Below are 22,034 nucleotides of genomic sequence, written 5' to 3' on the forward strand. Positions count from 1 at the left end.
AAAGTTAGCTTTATGGAAGGTGTGAGGCTAAGCAAGAGAGCATTGGAATAATCTAAGCAGTTACTTTTGCTCAGTAATTATTTATCTTTCATGACTTATGAGGCATCGCCTATTTTGGACTGTAAAGATTTGTCGCAAACTGCCAACAAAAATAGCGGTTACGATGAAAGCAAGAAAATCTTTAGCAGCTGTAACGAAAGGTATATTTGGATGATGGGGCCTGCAATCTCAGGTTTAGGGTACAATAAACGCTTTTAGCCCAAAGCACGAGTCACTGCTTCAATTGAGCTACTTTTGGAGTTTCTGTTTGTTTATAAGACCAAGACCAAGATCAGAGGGGTGAGATATGTCTTTGAGTGTGTTAATAGTTAAATGTTTTGGTCCAGAGAGATGAGAGACATCCCAAGTTTAATTCCTGGTCTGAGCTGATTTTAAAAATGTCATAAATAGATTACTGAAAATTACACAGAAGAAAATAAAACAAATTACGTAGAATTTATAGCATAGAGCTAGGTTGTTTGATCCAACTGCCCCAGTTTTATGTTCCGTGCATGCCTCCTTCCATTGTATTTTCATCATCTTGCACTATCTACATATCAATAATTTCAACCAGCAATTCTGCTCCTGACTGCTATTCAGTTAACATCTGTTGAAGAAACGTACATGTGGAAAATTGTGGGCTTCACTACCTTGCCTCTTACACAAAGAATAACTAGTTGGAAAACTACTAGGGGAATGGTGCCTTTAGAACAATGTACCGGTAAGAGTCCGAGAAAGAGGACTTAATTGTAGATAGGGTAGGGCGAGAGGAGTGGTCATTCAGTTCCATTAGCAGACACCTGGGTGGCAGTCTCAGAAGTCATACACAGTTAAGTGCTACAAATATAAGAAGAAATCAACCAAATTCGTCTTCGACTTGTTTGTTCACGTTATCTCCCAGTCATTTCCTTGATCCAGTGCTCTCTTTTGGCAGCTATAACACATTGTGGTGAATTCAGGTAGTTAACTGTGTGCCTGTGCTCTTTGTATGTTCCTTGAAGATTACCACCAATGACAACGTGATTCGAGATTCTATATTGCTTTTGTTTTACAGAGTATATTAAAATGGCAGATCACTATGTTCCTGTACCTGGAGGACCAAATAACAACAACTATGCAAATGTTGAGCTGATACTAGACATTGCAAAGCGCATTCCAGTCCAGGTACTGCTAGAAAAGCAGCTGTTAACTGGCCTATTCACTCTAATTTTAAATAAAGACTTTGTGATTTTCTATAGTACAAATATATTTCCTTTTCAAAATGGTTCAAACTCTTAAATCCTCATGCTGTGCCTTAACATTATAATCAACAGAGAGATGATTCTGTTTGAATAATTTTCAGTGTCATTTATAATTCTAATTCTTTCCTTCCCTTTTCACCCCTTCACTTTGTCCTTAAACTGGAGAACTGGGTGGGCAAAGACAGGTAAGCCACTCTGTGCAGGTTATTCTAAATGATGCTGATGCTTCTGAGATGATGGGTCCATTACATTAGTGACCCTGTTGAAGAGTGGCAAACTTGTAATTAGTAAGACTGGCCATAAGTGGACAGTATTCAAATCTGTGTGAGTCTGTCATTCAAAGGCCAGTGGTTTATCCCTGCAACCGTCAGTTGTTTCTTTCTTGCTACCATGACTACATTTTGTTTACACGGTGATGATGTGAAATGAATGTATACAGATGTGTGTTATCTTTTCCACTTGCAGGCAGTATGGGCAGGCTGGGGCCATGCATCTGAAAACCCCAAATTACCGGAACTTCTTCATAAACATGGCATTGCTTTCATGGGTAAGAGATATTTCTTTTCTCAAGTGGAACTTTGCCAGACTCTGCTTAAATCATCTATTAAGGAGAATTTAGAGAAAGAAGGTACTTGTACCACTCCATTTATGTACTCAAGGTGTTGCAAGTGCTTTACAGCTAATGTTATTTGCAGGTAAATCTGCCTGCTAATTGCACAGAGGGATCTCATGACTGTAAAACGGCTAGTTAACCTGTTTGATTGAGGGCTGAAGGTTAGCAGGTCACCAAAACTTTTTGCTGTTTTAGTGTCTTTAACTGTCCTCTCAAACAGGCATCTGGATTAATATTTAATATGCAAAATGGTACCTCCAATAGTAGAGGAACCTATGCTCCATGCTAAAGTCCTAGAGTGGGTATAAGTAAGCAAATTTCTGATTTGGAGGCAAAAGCATTATAACTGTCAACTGTAGCTCAGTTGATTTCATTCTCACCTCCAAATCACCAGGTTTGCGGTTCATGTTCCACTCCAGAGTTTGAGCACAAAAGTCAAGGTTGGCACTCTAGTGCAGTATTAAAACACTGCTACACTTTATTTTTGTCTTTGTTCTTATTTGCATGTATTGACCAAATTTCCTGGTATATTTCAGTTCTTCTTGCCTGTGGGGCAGGGTTGTTGTGTCATTGGTGTCCCTGTCAATGGCAGATTGCCATTAATGTCTAAGTAAAAAGGTGAAGTCACCATAGTCTTATCAGACCATAGGGCTGCTCGCTTGTTAGAGTGAGGAGGCCAGTAGTTGTTTAACCTAAGGGTCGCCACACCTCAGGCAATGGGAGAGATTTAGGAGGAGAGATCTTCATGGTAACCTCAACCGGTATGGGAATTGGACCCACGCTGTTGACATTACTCTGCCTTACAAACCAGCTGTCAAGCTAACTGAGCCAATCCCCTGTCTTAGTGCTTCATAACAGTTAATGAATCATAAATAAACTGAGTCTTCTGTAGCTGTCGCCATTATAGTGTGATACATTTTCATTGCCTATTGCTCTAAAAATAGATAACCGCATAAAGTATGTTTGGTATAAAATGCTCCTCACTTTAATATTGTCTAGTATTTTCTGCATTTTCCTTAGCCCCTGTTGTACTTTGTACAAAATCTAAAATGGCTTGCATTGGAAACATGCTGTTTTGGTTCGATTTTCAAGGACCTACTTTATCATTAGGCTCTAATGTCCTTCACTGCTATGAGGCTTTCATTTGAGTACCGCTGCTGTTTAGAGATATCATTACATTTTCATCTGGTGCTATATATATTGAACTGAGATTTTTTTCAACGTACTTTTTATTCTTTTCAGGTCCTCCAAGTCTAGCTATGTGGGCACTCGGTGATAAAATTGCCTCTTCTATAGTTGCACAGACTGCAGGAATCCCTACCCTCCCTTGGAGTGGCAGTGGTAAGTTAGTGATCTCAATATATAAAAGATGTTTTCCTGGTTTTAACTTGGACAGTTGGATGGGGAGATTTTTTTATTATTGAAAGATGGGGGACAGCAGGCTCTGTGATAAATCCATTTCTGATAGGTTTTTGATTGTCTAACCCATTTTATGACTAAAGGCAGCAGGCTCAATTTAGGAATTATCATGTAGTTGATGAGCAGCAGTTAGATGTCTGGATTAGCCTCAATGTTTCCAGGCTAGGTAGTGTGTGTATGGGATTCCTTCACTTTTGCATCTGTGTAAAGACAGGATTGAACCTGGTTTGGTTGTTCTCTGTACTCGGGTGGTCTGTCATGTTATTTGGCCTAACTTTATTGAGGTACTTGATGGGTGTGGGCACCTAGACATTTCTCTCCTAATAATACAAATTACTTTAAGAGAAGTCGTAGACATCGAGCCCTACAGTACGGAGACAGACCCTTTGGCCCAAGCTGGTCCATGCTGACCAAAATGTCCATCCACACTAAGCCCATTTCCCTGCACTTGGCCTATATCCTTCTAAACCTTTCCTATCCATGTATTTATCCAAATGCCTTTTAAATGTTGTTAATGTACCCACCTCTGCTGGCAGCTCATTTCATATGCGTTCCACCCTCTGTGTAAAAAAAGTTGCCCCTCAGGTTCCTATGTACTCTTTCCCCTCTTACCTTAAATTGATGCCCTCTAGTCCTCAATTCCCCAACCATGGGAAAAAGACTGAGTGCATTCACCCTATCCATGCCTGTTATGATCTTATACACTTCTGTAAGATCCTCCTCAGTCTCCTACACTCTAAAGAAAAATGTCCTAGCTTGTCCGACCTCTCCCTACACCTCAGTCCCTTGAGTCCTGGCAACGTCCTTTTAAATTTCTTCTGCACTCTTTCCAGTTTAGCAACATCCTTCCTAAAGCAAAGTGACCAAAACTGAAGACAGTTCTCCAGGTGCGGCCTCACCAACATCAGGTACAACTGCATCATAACTTCCCAACTTCTACACTCAATACCGTGACTGATGAAGGCCAGTGTGCCAAAAGCCGCCTTCACTTAGGGAGTGAAAATGGTATTGACATGAAGTAAAACATTAAATGAAAATGTCTATTTAAAATTGTGAAGGCTGTAACTTTATTGTTCTGTGTTTTGTTTGTGGGCTGAAATGGGAAAGGAACTGTTTTAAAAACCAACGATTATAGAAGGGATTACTGCCGTTTTTAAAAGCATGTTACTGGCACACATGGTAAGAGCAGTTTCCACTGCTGTTCAAGTAGCAGAGGTGTTTTACTGCAGGCAAGCTGGAGCCAGGGGTCTGTACAAAGAAGTTCAACTGGCAACAGGTAGCTGATTGGTCTGTGGCACGATGACCAGTTGATAATGTCACAGGCCTTCTGCCTGCCAACAACAATTTAATAGGCTCCTGGGTAGCTGAATATCATGTGTCTGTGAATGTTTAGTCAGAAGCCATTAGACCTCTGGAAAGGAAAGTACTGTCCTCTCTGCAGTAAAAAAACACATTTCAAGCCTCAAGAGTGAGAGTTTATTTTCCTTCACCAGTTGCTGTAAGCTGTGGCTTTTAACTAGTTAATCAGAGACTTTGTGAACAGTTGCCCTGTGCCTCCTGCAAGTAAGTGAAAGTACCTTGAGGAGGAAGATCAAGGAGCAGCTGGTCCTGGCAAGCCAAAATGATCACCTCGGTGAACCTTGTGAAGTGGGACCATTGAACTGACTTCCCAGTCTTTCTCTACTCTCATAAGGACCCTTGTGTTTTGTGTCTGTCTGTATGAGGGTTAGAGTTGTATGTCACTGGTTCATAATTGTTTACTTGTAGTTAGAATCTATTTATTTTTAATAAATAATAATCGTTGTTAAGTGTGGAAACCTGGCCCTTGCTTTCTGTCAAACTGGGTCTAAAAGGCAGAAAAGTTGGGCAATTTTGCGTACTTTTATAAAACATTTCACGTTTGTGATGACACTGGGAATAGAGGAGCTTGATTTTTAGAATATTGCGCTAGTGAGGTGCAACAAAGTGCACTGGTGTTGCTTTAATGAACCTCTGTTGTAATGATGCAGGGCGACTGGGAGTCGAGTTTGAAATAGCATTTGTTTCTTGATATTAAGTTACTCTGATACAGAACATTAACAAATAGATCCTTTGAAACAATGCTACATCTTTTTATTTGTACAGTCCTGGCATTGGAAATGTTTAAAAAAGTAAACAAAAAGCACAGTAATTGGTGAAGTGGAAATGAACAATTTATATCTGTTGTCCCATCGTCTCATCTGTCAATGTACAATACCAATAAACACTCTCTCACTTTGTAAGAAATGAGTAGCACTCTGATTCATATGTGATTAATGAATAAGCTTAGTCTTTAAGTGGGAAATATTGCTGGGATGGCTCACTGAATATATTTCAAAGTGCATATATTTTTGGTTGAAAAACTGGTCTGAATAAGAATTGATATTTAGAAAAAAGAATTGAAAAGATGTTTTGATAAGTGAGTAAGCCAATGGGAAATTACATTTATAAAAATAGTACAGTTAAGTACAAACCTCTTAGAAATTATCTCTAGTCTGAAGGGAGATCGTGGAGGAGGGTTTCTCCACTCAGTCAGTATGGGTGGAAGTCAGAAACAGGAAAGGAGCAGTCACATTATTGGAATTTTTCTATAGATTCCCCCAATAGCAACAGAGACACTGAGGAACAGATTGGGAGACAGATTTTGGTAAGGTGCAGAAGTAATAGGGTTGTTGTCATGGGCGACTTCAACTTCCCTAATATAGACTGGAACCTCCTAAGTGCAAATAGTTCGGATGGAGCAGGTTTTGTCAGGTGTGTCCAGGAAGGATTTCTGACTCAATATGTAGATAGGCTGACTAGAGGAGAGGCCATATTGGATTTGGTGCTTGGCAACGAACCAGACCAGGTATCAGATCTCTCGTAGGGAGAGCATTTCGGTGATAGTGATCATAACTCCCTGATTTTTACTATAGACATGGAGAGGGATAGGAGAGACGGTATGGGAAAGTATTTAATGGAGAGAGGGCGAATTACAATGTTTTTAGGCAAGAACTACGGAGCACCAATTGGGATCAGATGTTCTCGGGGAAATACACGATAGAAATGTGGAGATTGTTTAGGGAGCTGTTGCTACAGGTACTGGATAGGTTTGTCCCACTGAGGCAAGGAAAGGATGGTAAGGTGAAAGAACATTGGATGACAAGACATGTTGAACACCTAGTCAAGAGGGAAAAGGAAGCTTACTTAAGGTTGAGGAAGCAAGGATCGGACAGGGCTCTAAGAGGTCTACAGGGTAGCCAGGAAGAAACTGAAGAATGGACTTAGGAGAGCTAGAAGGGGGTATGAGAAAACCTTGGCGGGTAGGATCAAGGAAAACTCCAAGGCTTTCTATACTTATGTGAGGAACAAGAGGATGGCCAGAGTGAGGGTAGGGCCAATCGGGGATAGTGGAGGGAACTTCTGCGTGGAGTCAGAGGAGGTAGGGGAGGTCCTTTAATGAATACTTTGCTTCAGTATTCACCAGTGAGAGGGACCTTGACATTTGTGAGGACAGCATGAAACAGGCAGATATGCTCGAACAGGTTGTTGTTAGGAAGGAGGATGTGCTGGAAATATTGAAAAACACAAGGATAGATAAGTCCCCTGGGCCAAACGGGATATACCCAAGGTTACTACAAGAAGCGAGGGAAGAGATTGCTGCCCCTTTGGCAATGATCTTTGCGTCCTCACTGTCCACTGGAGTAGTGCCAGAAGATTGGAGGGTGGCAAATGTCATTCCCTTGTTCAAGAAAGGGAATAGGGATAATCCTGGAAATTACAGATCAGTCAGTCTTTCTTCTGTGGTGGGCAAATTATTGGAGAGGATTCTAAGAGACAGTATTTATGATTATTTGGAAAAGCACAGTTTGATTAGAAATAGTCTGCATGGCTTTGGGAGGGGCAGGTCATGCCTCACAAGTCTTATTGAATTCTTTGAGGATGTCACAAAACACATTGAAGGTAGAGCAGTTTATGGATTTTAGCAAGGCATTCGATAAGGTTCCACATGGTAGGCTCATTCGGAAAGTAAGGAAGCATGGGATTCCGGTTAATTTGGCTGTCTGGATACAAAACTGGCCGTCCAATAGAAGACAGAGGGTGGTAGTAGATGGAAAGTATTCAGCCTGAAGCTTGGTGACCAGTGGTGTCCTGCAGGGATCGACTTGGATGAGGAAGTGGAAGGGTGGGTTAGTAAGTTTGCCGATGACACGAAGGTTGGTGGAGTTATGGACAGCGTGGAGGGCTGTTGTAGGTTGCAATGGGACATTGACGGGATGCAGAGCTGGGCAAAGAAGTGGCAAATGGAATTCGGAAAAGTGTGAAGAGATTCATTTTGGAAGGTCGAATTTGAATGCAGAATACAGGGTTAATGGCAAGCTTCTCGGCAGTGTGGAGGAACAGAGGGATCTTGGGGTCCACGTCCATAGATCCCTCAAAGTTGCGACCCAAATTGATAGGTTTGTAAAGAAGGCGCATGGTGTGTTGGCTTTCATTGGCAGGGGAATTGAGTTTAAGAGCCGCGAGGTTATGCTGCAGCTCTATAAAACTCTGGTTAGACCACATTTGGAATATTGTTTTCAGTTCTGGCCACCTCATTACAGGAAAGATGCGGAGCTTTAGAGAGGGTGCAGAGGAGATTTACCAGGATGCTGCCTGGACTGGAGGGCAGGTCTTATGAGGAACGGTTGAGGGAGCTAGGGCTTTTTTCATTGGAGCGAAGAAGGATGAGAGGTGACTTGATAGAGGTTTACAAGATGATGAGAGGCATAGATAGAATGGATAGTCAGAGAATTTTCCCTGGGGTGGAAATGACTATTATGAGGGGGCATAATTTCAAGGTGATTGGAGGAAAGTATAGGGGAGATGTCAGAGGTAGGTTCTTCACACAGAGTGGTGGGTGTGTGGAATGCGCTGCTGGCAGTGGTAGAGAAGTCAGATACTTTACAGACTTTTTTAAGCGACTCTTGGATAAGCACATAGAGGATAGTAAAATGTAGGGTATGCAGGGTAGATTGATCTTAGTAGGATAATAGGTCGGCACAGCATCGTGGGCCGAAGGGCCTGTGTTGTGCTGTACTGTTCTATGTTCTACAGAATCTGTGTAAAATCTGTTGACCTGTAATTGAGTCCACTTAAGTTTTGAATTGATCAGTCTCCTGTCTCCAACTGCAGCATCCTCCATTTTCTTCTCTACTTCTGGGTCTGTCAGGTCATTAGATTAGACATTTTTGATGAGTTGAAGTGGTCAGGCTGTTTCCAATGGTTAGCTACCAGCCATATGGCCTGTTTGGCACTCGCTCTCAGCATAGTCCATCACACTTGTTTAGACCAACATGTTGTGATTTCACTGTACTGTCATACTAGAAGAAAACGTTTGAAACAGTGAAAGTTGTTAATGTGAGCTTGATTTAGAAGACTGTGTATTTCTCTTGTATTCCCCACACTCTTCACCACTCTCTCAACCCATCTTCAGATCCAGATTTTTTTTTTGTTGTATGACAGCATTATTCGCTTTAAACTTTTTTTTAGGGCTGACTGTTGAGTGGACTGAAACGGAACCACGGAAACTAATTGTGAGCGTTCCATCTGAGCTGTATGAGAAAGGCTGCATTGCAGATGTGGAGAGTGGTATGAAGGTAAGGGGAGAACAGTCCCTTTAATTGTTCATCCAATGTGTAAGTCTGTGGACATGTCCCAAGAAATGAAGAGGCTGGCATAGTGGTTCATGCAGAAGTAGCCAAGAATGTCAGGTAGTTCTGTATCATACTTTCAGCGTGTGCCAAAGCAATTCCCAACCAGTGAAATATTGTTGAAATTCAGTCACTGTTACAAGGTAAACACTTCAGCATTTTGTGCACAAAACAGTCTCTCAAATAGCATAATTTCTATAAAATCTTTTATTCCCACCTGAGACCACTGGTGAGAATTGGTGACAACAATAAATTCAGTCCCTGACACTGTGTCAAAAACTTGTAAATATTGGCTTCATAATGAAATTGTTTGTTGATTCCTACCCTGCTTTCATGTCATTGCGGCAGCAGAATTTCACAGCGCCAGCAATGAGATTGTCTCACTTGAGTAAATACTGCATGTTTTAAATACCTTTTTGAAGACTATGGATAGACTTCCGACATTTGGAAACTTTCTTGTTGTGAATAGAGAGAACTGTTTGCTGATAAAATATGGAGCAGCTCTTCAATCATTGAATCATAGAATCCCTACAGTGTGGAAGCAGGCCATTCTGCCCATCAAGTCCACATGAATGCCTTCGAAGAGCATCCCTCCCACACCATCCTATCCCTGTAACCCTGCATTTCTCATGGCTAATCTGCCAGCCTTCCCATCCCTGGACACTATATGGGCAATTCAACATGGCCAATCACCAAACCTGCATAGCTTTGGACTGTAGGAGAAAACCAGAGCACCCAGAGGAAGCACATGTCGACACTGTGGTGAATGTGCTAACTCCACACAGACAGTCACCTGAGGGTGGAATTGAACCTGGGTCACTGGTGCTCTGAGGCAGCACTGCTAACCATTGAGCCACTGTGCCGTTGTTCTTTGAGTCTAGGATCCAGCTCTCTGTTTGCTAACATTTTTATTTTGGCACATGTCACTCCCTGGGCCATGATAACAGGTGGAAGGGTAATCTGCGGCTAGGTATTTGCCAGAGGAGGAGACTAAGAGTTTAGCAACTGCAGGGAGTTGAGCATGTTGATCATTCTGTGCTCCTCTGTTTTGTTTTAAATAGGCCTTTCCCTGTCTTGGAACCAACTCCTCATCCCAAAGGAAATACCTCTATTAGTCTACCTTCTGATCAGCCATTTCAGCCATCAAATAGCTCTGGATTTCATTTACCTGCCACAGCCATCTTTAAACTAATAATAATTACTCCATTGGACATGCCAATTTCACTCTACCTGCGCTGTCTCAGCACTAAACCTCTGACTAACTTTGGATTCCTTATTATCTCTTTTCCATTCACCATTTTCATCTTAATATTTGCTACATAACTAGGCTTATGCATATGTTGTACCTTTTGGCTACCATTCTGGAACCAACCCATTACACCTTCTGTTTTTGCTTTTATTTTCCTTCTGTACTTTTCCTTAATTCTCCTAGATCTGTCCCTTTTGATGTTGTGCTTTCTTTTATTTCACTCCTTATGGGTACTCTGTCTTCCCAGATTACTATCTCAACTCTTCAGTGCTCCCCAGACTTCCAACCTCCTGCCACCATGCCAGGCTTAATTCCCTCCTTAAATCTATGGATTCATTTGTGACTTTCCTGACAATTTCTGAAGATCCAGCTGAGAATTAATTGTGACCTTTCATCCTGCTTGAGTCTTTGACTGTGCTGTTGCCTCCGAATCCACACATATCTCTCCTGGAACACCACGCTTAAATCCTTTTATTCAGGTTTTCACCCTACCACAATACTGAAACAGCTCATATCGAAGTCATACATACAATCTAATGTGACTGTAACAATGATGAGCCTCTCCTTGTCCTTCTTGACTGTCTTGACTTTTAACATGGTTGGCCACCGCACCCTTCCCTAGTTCCTCCTCACGATCATCCAGTCAGGATTATATTCACCTTCTTCCATTTTAGGTTTTCAGCTGTAGCTAGAGAATTACCTGCAATAGCTGCTCTTCCTGCTTTTGGTATGACTCTTATTCAAAACTGAGTCCTGAACTAACTTCATCCCTCTCCCTTGGCAACTGTCTGAAGCTGAACCACCTTGTTGAAACTTCCGTGTCAAACATAAGAACTAGGAGCAGGAGCAGGAGTAGGCCATCCAGCCTCTCGAGCCTGCCCCGCCATTTAATAAGATCATGGCTGATCTTTTTGAGATTCGGCTCCACTTAACCGCCCACTCACCATAACCCTTAATTCTTTACTGTTCAAAAATTTATCTAGCCTTGCCTTAAACACATTTAGCGAGGTAGCTTCAACCGCTTCACTGGGCAAGGAATTCCACAAATTCACAACCCTTTGGGTGAAGAAGTTCCTCCTGACCTCAGTCCTACATCTGCTTTCCTTTATTTTGAGGCTATGCCCTGTAGTCCTAGTTTCACCTGCTAGTGGAAACAACCTCCCTGCCTCCACTTTATCTATTCCCTTCATAATCTTGTATGTTTCTATAAGATCTCCCCTCATTCTTCTGAATTCCAATGAGTATAATCCCAGTCTCTCCTCATAATCCAACCCTCTCAACTCTGGAATCAACCGAGTGAATCTCCTCTGCACCCCCTCCAGTGCTAGTATATCCCTTCTCAAGTAAGGAGACCAAAACTGCACACAGTACTCCAGGTATGGCCTCACCAAGACTCTATACAGCTGCAGCATAGCCTCCCTGTTTTTAAACTCCATCTCTCTAGCAATGACAGACAAAATTCCATTTACCTTTTTAATTACCTGCTGCACCTGCAATCCTACTTTTAGCGATTCATGTACGGGGAAACCCGAGTCCCTCTGCACAACAGCGTGCTGCAATTTTTCACCATTTAAAACATAGTCCATTTTGCTGTTCTTCCTACCAAAATGAATGACCTCACACTTATCAACATTGTACTCCATCTGCCAGACCTTTGCCCACTCACTTAGACTATCTATATCCTTCTGTAGACTTTCAGTGTCTTCTGCACACTTTGCTCTACCACTCGTCTTAGTGTCATCTGCAAAGTTTGACACCCCACTTAGTCCCCAACTCCAAATATCATCTGTGTAAATTGTAAACAATTACAGTCCCAACACTGATCCCTGAGGCACACCACTAGCCACTGACCGCCAACCAGAAAAACACCCATTTACCCCTACTCTTTGCTTTCTACTGGTCAACCAATCCTCTATCCATGGCAATACATTACCTGTAATACCGTGCAACTTTATCTTATGTAGCAGCCTTTGGTGTGGCACCTTGTCAAATGCCTTCTGGAAATCCAGATACACTACATCCACAGGTTCCCCATTGTCCACCATGCAAGTAATGTCCTCAAAAAATTCCACCAAGTTAGTTAAACATGACCTACCCTTCATGAACCCATGCTGGGTGTTCCCAATGGGAGAATTTATATCCAGATGTCTTGCTATTTCTTCCTTAATGATAGATTCAAGCATTTTCCCCACTACCGAAGTTAAGCTAACTGGCCTATAGTTACCTGCTTTTTGTCTACTTCCTTTTATAAACAATGGTGTCACATTGGCTGTTTTCCAATCTGCGGGAACCACCCCAGAGTCCAGTGAACTTTGGTAAATAATTACTAGTGCATTTGCTATTTCCCCCATCACCTCTTTTAGTACCCTGGGATGCATTTCATCAGGGCCAGGAGACTTGTCTACGTTTAACCCCTTTAGCTTGCCAAGCACTGCCTCCTTAGTGATAATGATTGTTTCTAGGTCCTCACCTGCTATAACCTTCTTGCCATCAGTTCTCGGCATGTTATTTGTGTCTTCCACTGTGAAGACCGACACAAAATAACTGTTTAGTGCCTCAGTTATTTCCTCATTCCCAGTTATTAAATTGGCCTTCTCATCCTGTAAAGGACCAATGTTTACCTTCGCCACACTTTTATGATTTACATATTTATAGAAACTTTTGCTGCCTGTTTTTATATTTTGAGCTAGCTTACTGTCATAATCCATCTTACTTTTCTTTATAACTTTGTTTGTGGCTTTCTGTTGGCCTTTAAAGATTTCCCAGTCTACTAGTTTCCCACTAATCTTTGCTTTTTTGTACGTTTTTTTTAATCTGATACTTTCCTTTATTTCCTTAGACATCCATGGCTGGCTCTCTCTTTTCCTACAGTTCTTCCTTATCACTGGAATATACTTCTGCTGAGCACTATGAAAAATTGTTTTGAAAGTCCTCCACGGTTCCTCAGTTGACCCACCATAAATTTTTTGCCCCCATTTTACCTTACCTAACTCCTCCCTCATCCCATCATAGTCTCCTTTGTTTAAGCACAGGACATTGGTACTGGATTTAACCTTCTCACGCTCCATCTGTATTTTAAATTTGACCATACTGTGATCGCTCCTTCCGAGAGGATTCCCAACTGTGAGATCATTTATTATTCCTGTCTCATTACACAGGACTAGATCTAGGATAGCTTGCTCCCTCGTAGGTTCCATTACATATTGTTCAAGGAAATTATCGCGGATGCATTCTATGAACCCCTCCTCAAGGCTGCCATGACCGACCTGGTTTGACCAGTCGATATGTGGATTAAAATCCCCCATGATAATTGCTGTATCATTTTTACATGCATTAGCTATTTCTATGTTTATTGCCCACTCCACCATGATGTCATTATTTGGTGGCCTATAGACCGCACCTATCAGTGATTTCTTCTCCCTGCTATTCCTAATTTCCACCCAAATGGATTCAACCTTTTGTTCAGTAGAACCTATATCATCTCTCACTACCGCCCTGATATTATCCTTAAAAATCAGAGCGACACCTCCTCCCTTACCTCCCTGTCTGTCCTTCTGAACAATTTGACACCCCTGGATATTTAACGCCCAGTCATGACCATCCTGCAACCACGACTCTTTAATGGCCACTAAATCATACCCATTTGCCATGATTTGCGCCGTCAACTCATCCACCTTGTTTCGAATGCTCCGAGCATTCAGATAAAGTGACTTATGCCAGTTTTTGCACCTTCTTTTTGGGTCCTATCATCTCCATTACTAACAGCTCTTGAGTTTTCCTTCCCTTTTAACTTTTTTCCTAATTTTCAATGGAGTTGAAGCTTCCTTGTCACCTGCTAACCTGCTGCTTTGCCTTACATTACCAAACCCAGGATGTATCTTGGCTACCATTCTGGAACTAAGCGTAATACTCCTTCTGTTTTTTGCTTTTATTTCCCTTTTGTACTTTTCCTTAACTCTCCTGGATCCCTCTGTTGTGTTGTTGTGCTTTCTTTTATTTCACTCTTTATAGGTACTGTCCCTTCCGAGGTTACTACCTCAACTCTTCAGCACTCCCCAAACATTCAACCCCCTGTCAGGATGATTTCCTGCCACAGATCTACACCGTCACTAAGACGGTCTACTTCCATTGACGTAATATCGCCTGACCGCTCCTTTCATATATATCCTCATATATTCTATACCAGTAGGTTCAGTGGGGACCTGTTACAAATGTGTAAGATTATGAAGGGCATAAATAGGGTGGATAGGAAGGCATTTGTTCCATTGATGGAAGGGTCAATAACCAGACGGCATAGATTTAAAATGAGAAGTAAAGGCTAAAAGGAGAGTTGAGGAGAATTTTGTTTCACCCAGAGAGTTGTGAGAGTATGGAACTCATTGTCTAAAAGGGTGGTAGAGCCAGAAACTCTCAACATTTAAACAGTTTTAGATATTCACTTGCGTAGCCATAACACCCCAGGACTGTGGGCTAACAGCTGCAAAATGTGCTGTAGTGCAGTCTGATTTTGTTGACTGACCCAGATGTAGTGGCATCCTTCTATGCTGTAAATGTCTGTGACTCTATTTCATTTCATTCCATTCAGTGAAATCTTAATTCATGCCTTTGTTGCCTCTAAACTTGACTATTCTCATGCACTCCTGAGTGGCTTCCACATTGTACCCTTCATGAACTGGAGGTTTTTTAAAACACTGTTGCTTGTGTCCTAACTTGCACCACATCCTATTCACCGAACAACTCTGCTCACTGACCCATATTGGCTCGTGCTAATGCAGAGCCTCACTTGTTAAACTTTCATCCTTATTTTCAGATCTTACTATGGCCCTTCCCTGTCTCGTCCTAATACCTTCTGAGATGTCTTCGCATCTCCAATCTGGCCCTTTGAACATTCCTGATGTTAATTGTTCTACATTTCCTGGCTGTGCCCTGAGTTACATAGGTACTAATGTCTGGAATTTCCTTCCTAAACTTTTCAATGATGTTCTCCATTTAAACTACTGTTTAAAACCTGCCTCATTAATTATAGTATTTTGTATGATAGAGCTTCTGTGCACTCCTGTGAGGGTCCTTGACACCATTTATCATGTTAAAGATGCTAAATAAGTTGTCATTCAGTCAATTTTCTCTACAAAATTGCAGTTTTATTCTATTTAAAGTATATTTCTTCCCTATCCATCTGATCTTCAAAGCTAATAAACTTTAAAACATGTGCAGATATTTTTATGCTGCAAACCCGGTATCTGGGAAGTAATGCTGGCATCATGCTAGTGCTAATCATAGAGGCAATGTTATATTCTGCTTGTGAGTGAAGCACAATTTAAAGAAAAGTGTAGACTCTGATTTTGCATACCAAGCAGTGCAAGTTCAGCCTTGTGTTAAACTTGAACAACAAGTGCTACACAGTCCATTTTGACTGTAAAGCTACTCCGTTTAAATTGTGTGTGGTTGATGTAATTATAGTGATGTTGATTAATTAATGAGAAGAATTTTTCTTTTCTTACTGTAAATGATGGACTTTAGTAGACATGTAGTTCAGCTGTGGACAAATACCAAATTATCCAATTTGAAGAGTTTTGGGTGACATTCTACTTGTACAGTTGATAACTAAACCAAATAGGAAAACTCTGAACTTGGGGCCGCCAGCAGTGCTGAGGCTCCATAATGCTGGATCACTGGTTTGATTGAGAGCTAAGGAATATGCAAGTACCATGCGTTATAGTTAGAGTCATACAGCACAGAAACAGACCCTTCAGTCCAACCAGTCCATGCTGAACATAATCCCAAACTAAATTAGTCCCGCCTGCCTGCTCCGGGCCCATATCCCTTCAAACTTTCCTATTCATGTATCTATCCAAATGTCTTTTAAATACTTGTAATTGTATCTGCATCCATCACTTCATCAGGGAGTTCGTTCCACACGTGAACCGCACTCTGTTTTAAAAAAAAAAAAAAAAAATTGCCTCTCATGTCTTTTTTTAAATCTGTCTTCCCTCATCTTAAAAATGTGCCCCTTAGTCTTTGGAAAAGACAACTACCATTAACTCTATCTTTACCGTTCATTGTTTTATAAACTTCTATCAGGTTGCCTGTCAACCTCCGACACTCCAGTGAAAAAAGTCTGAGGCTATCCAGTCTTTCTTTGTGACTGAAACCTTCCATACCCAACAACATCCTGGTAAATCTCTTCTGAACCCTCTCCAGCTTGATAATATCCTTCCTATAACTGGGCGACCAGAACTGGACACCATACTCCAGAAGAGGCCTCACCAATGTCCTGTACAAGCTCAACATGACCTCCCAACTCCTATACTCAAAGGACTGAGCAATGAAGACGAACGTGCTAAACACCTTTTTAACAATCCTGTCTATGTGTGACACAAACTTTAAAGAATTATGTACCTGCACCCCTAGGTCCCTCTGTTCGACAACACTACCCAAGGCCCTACCATGAATTGTATAAGCCACACCCTTGTTTGTTGTACCAAAATGTAATACCTCGCATTTATCCAGATTGAGTGGAACTTTGTGTATTTGAGTCAGAAGTGTTCTCAAACAATGAATCATTTGTCCAGATACTGGATGGGATAGAACTTGGTGTTTAATACTAGATTAGCACTGGAATTGGGCAGATGAGTACTGCAGGTCTGTTCTATCAGGTTTACTAGGAGCCTTAGCCCTTGAGCTTGTCAAATAGGTTTGAGATGCATGTTCCCTGTGTGGATGAGAGTGGGGCTGTAGAGAGGATGAGCAAACTGACCGTAGTACTGTGGTCCAGGAGGGAGAAAAGAGAAATGTAGCTGTACTGGGGGGACAATATAGTTATGGAAATAGACGTTGTTTTCTGTGGCCAGGATTGAGAGTCCCAAAGGCTATGTTGCCTGCCTGGTGCTTGTGTTCAGGATATCTCATCTGGGCTGCAGAGAAACTTGGAGTGGGAGGGGAAAGATCCAAATGCCATGCTCCATGTAGGTACCAATGATATAGGTAGCACAAGGAAACAGATTCTGCTGAGGGAATATGAGCATCCAGGGACTAAATTTAAAAAGCAGAACCCAAAAGGTAGTAATCTCTGGATTACTACCTGAGCCACGTGGAAATTGGCACAGAGTCAACAAGATTAAAGAGGTAAATGTGTGGCTTAGATTGGTGTGGGAGAAATGGGTTTGAATTCATGAGACGTTGGCATTAGTACTGAGGAAAGAGAGAGCTGTTCTGATGGGATGAGCTCCATCTGAATCATGCTAGAACCAGAGTCCTAGCAAATTGCATAACTCAGGCTGTGGCTAGGGCTTTAACCTAAATAATTAGGGTGGTTTTAGTTGGATAGAAAATTATGGAAAAGGTTAAAAGGTGGGGAGGGCTCGGCAGAGGTTGGTAAAGTTTCCAGAACAAGTAATATGACAGAGAGTATGGAAAGGGTCAGCAATCTAACTTCAGGCACTACAGATAAGGGGACATTAAGAGAAGGGGGCAGTCAACGCAGGACTGGCGGTGTTGTACTTAAATACACACAGTTTAAAAAGCAAAGCAAATGGTTTTGTTACGAAGATTGAAATTGATGGGTATCATAGAGACATGCTGCACGAGTGTCAGGGCTGGGAGCTAAATATCGAAGGAAACACATTCTAATGACAGGCAGATGGACAGAGGGGACAGAGTCACCTTATTTGTAAGAAATGAAATCAAATTGATAGCAAGGAGTGATATAGAGTCGGAAGGCATATAATCTGTGCGGGTAGAGTTGAGAACTACAAAGAAAAAAACCCTAATGGGAGTGATGAACAGACCTCCTTGTGGGACATGATGTGGAGGTGCTGGTGTTGGACTGGGGTGGACAAGGTCAGAAATCACATGACATCAGGTTATAATCCAACAGGTTTATTTGAAAATACAAGCTCCGAAAGCTTGTATTTCGTGTGATTTCTGAGGATGTGGGACAGAAAATATACCAGGAGACAGAAAATGCATATAAGAAAACTATTACAATAATCATGGGAGACTTCAATATGCAGGTGGACTGGAAAAGTCAGGTTGGTAGCAGATATCAAGAAAAATAATTTGTGGAATGTCTACAAAATGTTTTTTTGGAGCAGCTTATGGTACAGCCCACTAAGAAACTGGTAATTCTGGATTTGTTGATAAGTAATGAGGCAGACTTGATTAGGTCAGTTAACGCGAAGGAACCCTTAGGGAGCAATACCATCATATGAGAGAATTCACCCTGCAGTTTGAGAGGGCCTGAATTGAATCAGATGTAAGGGTATTACAATTGAGTAGAGGTAATTACAGAGACATGAGAGAGGAGCCTATCAGGAAAGATGGTAGAGCAGCAATGGCAGGAGTTTCTGGGGATAATTCAGAAGTCAGCAGAAATTCATCCCAAGGAAGAAGAAACATACTAGGTGGCGGACAAGGCAGCTGTGGCTGCCAAGGGAAATCAGGGACAGCAGAAAAGTAAAAGAAAAAGCATACAATGTGGTGAAGATAAGTTGGAAGTCAGAGGATTATGAAGCCTTTTAAAAACAAGCAGAGGATAACTAAAAAAGCAGTAAGTGGGGAGAAGGTGAAATAAGAGAGTAAGCCAGCTAGTAATATAAAAGAAGATTGCAAGAGTTTTCTGGATCTGTAAAAGTAAGAGAGAAGAAAAAGTGGACATTGGACAGTTGGAAAATAGATCCAGGCTGGAGAAGTAGGAATGTGGAACAAAGAAACGACAGAGTAATTGAATAGGTACATTGCAACAGTTTTCACAGCGGAAGATGCCAGCAGCAACTTAGAACTTCGAGAGTCAGGGGGCAGAAGTGAGTTTAGTGCCCATCGCTGAGGAGAAGGTGCTGGGGAAGCTGAAGGATCTGAAGGCGGATAAATCACCCAGACCAGCTGGACTACACCCAAGAGTTCTGAAGGAGATAGCTGAGGAGATTGTAGAGGAACTGATGGTGATCTTTCAGGAATCACTGCAGCCAGGGAGGGACCTAAGAGACTGGCAAATTGCTAATGTAACACCCCTGTTTGAGAAGGGAGGAAGATGGAAGTCAGGAAGCTATAGGCTAATTAACCTGACCTTGGCTGTTGATTTTAGAGCCCATTATTAAGGATGCATTTGTGGACTATTTGGAAGTGCATGGTAAAATAGGGCTGAGTCAACACTGCTGTGCCAAGGGGAAGTCATGCCTGACATGTCTGTTGCAATCCTTTTGAGGAGTAACGAACAAGTTAGACAAAAGAGAGCAATTGGACATGATCAATTTGGATTTCTGCAGGAGGCTGCTAAGATAAGATAAGGTGTTTGAGGCAAGATGCTGGCATGGATAGAGATTTGGTTGACTGGCAGAAGGCAGAGAGTGGGGATAAAGGGGTCTTTTTCAGATTGGCAGCCTGTGACTAGTGTAGTTCCGTAGGGGCCTTTTTGGGACCACAACTATTAATGTACAGCATGAATGATCTGGATGAAGGTACTGAGTGCATTATTTCTAAGTTTGCAGATGACTCAAAGACAGATAGAGGGACAGGTAGTGTTGAGGAAGTTGGGGGGGAGTGTGCTGCAGTAGAATTTGGATAGGCTGGAAGAGTGGGCAAACAAGTTGCAGATGGAATACAATGTGGGAAAGTTTGCGGTTATACACTTTGGTAGGAAGAATAGAGACGTAGACTACTTTCTAAATGGGGAAAGGATTTGGAAATCTGAAGCATAAAAGAACTTGGGAGTCCTCGTTCAGGATCATCTTAACTTAACATGCAGGCTCAGTTGGTAGTTGGGAAGGCAAATGCAATGTTAGCATTAATTTCAAGAGGGCTAGAATACAAGACCAGAGATGTACTGCTGAGGCTATGGAAGGCTCTGGTCAGACCACATTTGGAATATTGAGTAGTTTTGGGCCCTGTATCCAAGGAAGAATGTGGTGGTTTTGGAAGGGTCCAGAGGTGGTTTACAAGAATGATCCCAGGTATGACGGACCTGTCGCATGAGGAGTGGTTGAGGACTCTGGGGTCTGTACTTGATGGAGTTTAGAAGGATGAAGGGGGATCTGATTGAAACTTACGGAATACTGAAAGGCCTGGCTAGAGTGGACATGGAGAAGTGGCAGATGGAGTTTAATTTTGATAAATGTGAGGTATTGCATTTTGATAAAATAAACAAGGACAGGACTTGCACATTTAATGGTAGGGCCCTGGTAGTGTTGTAGAACAGTCACTAGGGGTTCAAGTACACAGTTCTTTGAAATTTTGTGTCACAGGTCGACAGGGTGGTTAAGAAGGCATTTAGCACTCAGACCTTTGTGTTTAGGAGTTGGGATGTCATGATGAGGTTGTACAGGACGTTAGTGAGGCCTCTCCTGGAGTACTGTGTGCAGATCTGGCTGCCCTGCTACAGGAAGGATATTAATAAATTGGAGAGGGTTCAGAAAGAATGTACCCAGGATGTTGCTGGGAATGGAGGGTTTGAGTTATAAGGAGAGGCTGGACAAGCTGGGACTATTTTCACTGGAGCTTAGGAGGTTGAGGGGTGACCTTAGGGAGGTTTACATAATCATGAGGAGCATAGATAAGATGAATAGCAAAGGTCTTTTCCCTAAGTGGAAGAGTTCAAAGCTGGAGGGCATATTTTTAAGGTGAGAAGAGAAAGTTTTGAAAAGGGCATGAGGGTCAACTTTTCTACGTGGAGAGTGGATCGTGCGTAGAATAAATTGCCAGAGGAAGTGCTAGATGCAGATACAGTTACAACATTCAAAAGAACATTTGGATAAGTACATGAATAGGAAAGATTTAGAGGGATATTGGCCAAATGCAGGCAAGTGTGATTAGTTTAGTTTGGGAACATGGTTCGTGTGGACTAGTTGGACTGAAGGATCTGTTTACATGCTGTATGATTATAAAATGTATCTACTAGTAGGAGAGACTAGGACCTGAGGGTGCAGCCTAAGAGTGAAGGGATAACCCTTTGGAACTGAAAGAAGGAGTTTCTTCAGCCAGAGGGTGGTGAATCTGTGGAACTCGTTGCTGCAATAGGCTGTAGAGGCCAAGTCATTGAGTGTATTTAAGATAGAGATAGATAGGTTCTTCATTGGTAAGTGGATCAAGGGTTATGGGAGAAGGTAGAAGAATGTGATTAAGAAACCGTGATCGAATGACAGAGCAGACTTATTGGGCCAAATGGCCTAATTCTGTTCCTATACTTCATGGTCTTAAAGTCTTACCACACCTTGTCTAGTTATACCGACAGTTAGCACACTAGAGGTAGTAGGAACTGCCGATGCTGGAAAATCTGGGAATCTTCAGAAGGGTCCAGACCCAAAACGTCAGCTTTCCTGCTCCTCTGATGCTGCTTGGCCCGCTGTGTTCGTCCAGCTCTACACCTTGTTATCTTAGTTAGTTCACTAGGTCTTGAGTTCTGCAGAATGTATTTGGTGGTTCTATATTGATATGTTTTGTCGAATTTTATTTTCAGTCTTTTTCTGTTTTATTGCATGTGCCAGGCTGCAGAAGATATTGGCTATCCAGTGATGATCAAGGCTTCTGAAGGAGGAGGTGGCAAAGGAATAAGAAAAGTGAATACAGCTGAGGATTTTCCAAATCTTTTCAGGCAGGTCAGTGATGCACGGGAAAGATGAATTCTGCTGCCTGATGAATAATGCTGTGAATTTCATGTGTGATCTGACTTCCATTAACTGTTGTTTTGAAAATGTTGACGCAGCACCAGCTTATAAAGTCATAATTTCTGTGGTGCTGGTGAAAACACAGATACTAGAAAATGGAAACCGATGAGTCTCCTTAAAATTTAC

General features: G+C 41.9%; 1 protein-coding gene across 3 annotated transcripts in view; it reads left to right on the forward strand.

Annotated features, from left to right (window-relative positions):
- The window catches only part of acaca (acetyl-CoA carboxylase alpha), a 269,320-nt gene that overhangs the window by 28,302 nt on the left and 218,984 nt on the right, over positions 1 to 22,034 (forward strand). For all 3 annotated transcript variants that reach the window (XM_048612563.1, XM_048612564.1, XM_048612565.1), the window contains exons 5-9: positions 1,094 to 1,203; positions 1,746 to 1,827; positions 3,136 to 3,234; positions 8,842 to 8,948; positions 21,729 to 21,839. In XM_048612563.1, coding sequence (XP_048468520.1) covers positions 1,094 to 1,203; positions 1,746 to 1,827; positions 3,136 to 3,234; positions 8,842 to 8,948; positions 21,729 to 21,839 — 509 coding nt within the window. The remainder of the gene's footprint in view (positions 1 to 1,093; positions 1,204 to 1,745; positions 1,828 to 3,135; positions 3,235 to 8,841; positions 8,949 to 21,728; positions 21,840 to 22,034) is intronic.

Source organism: Rhincodon typus, chromosome 26, assembly GCF_021869965.1.
Source record: "Rhincodon typus isolate 14 chromosome 26, sRhiTyp1.1, whole genome shotgun sequence".
In the NCBI taxonomy this organism is placed as follows: Eukaryota; Metazoa; Chordata; class Chondrichthyes; order Orectolobiformes; family Rhincodontidae; genus Rhincodon; species Rhincodon typus.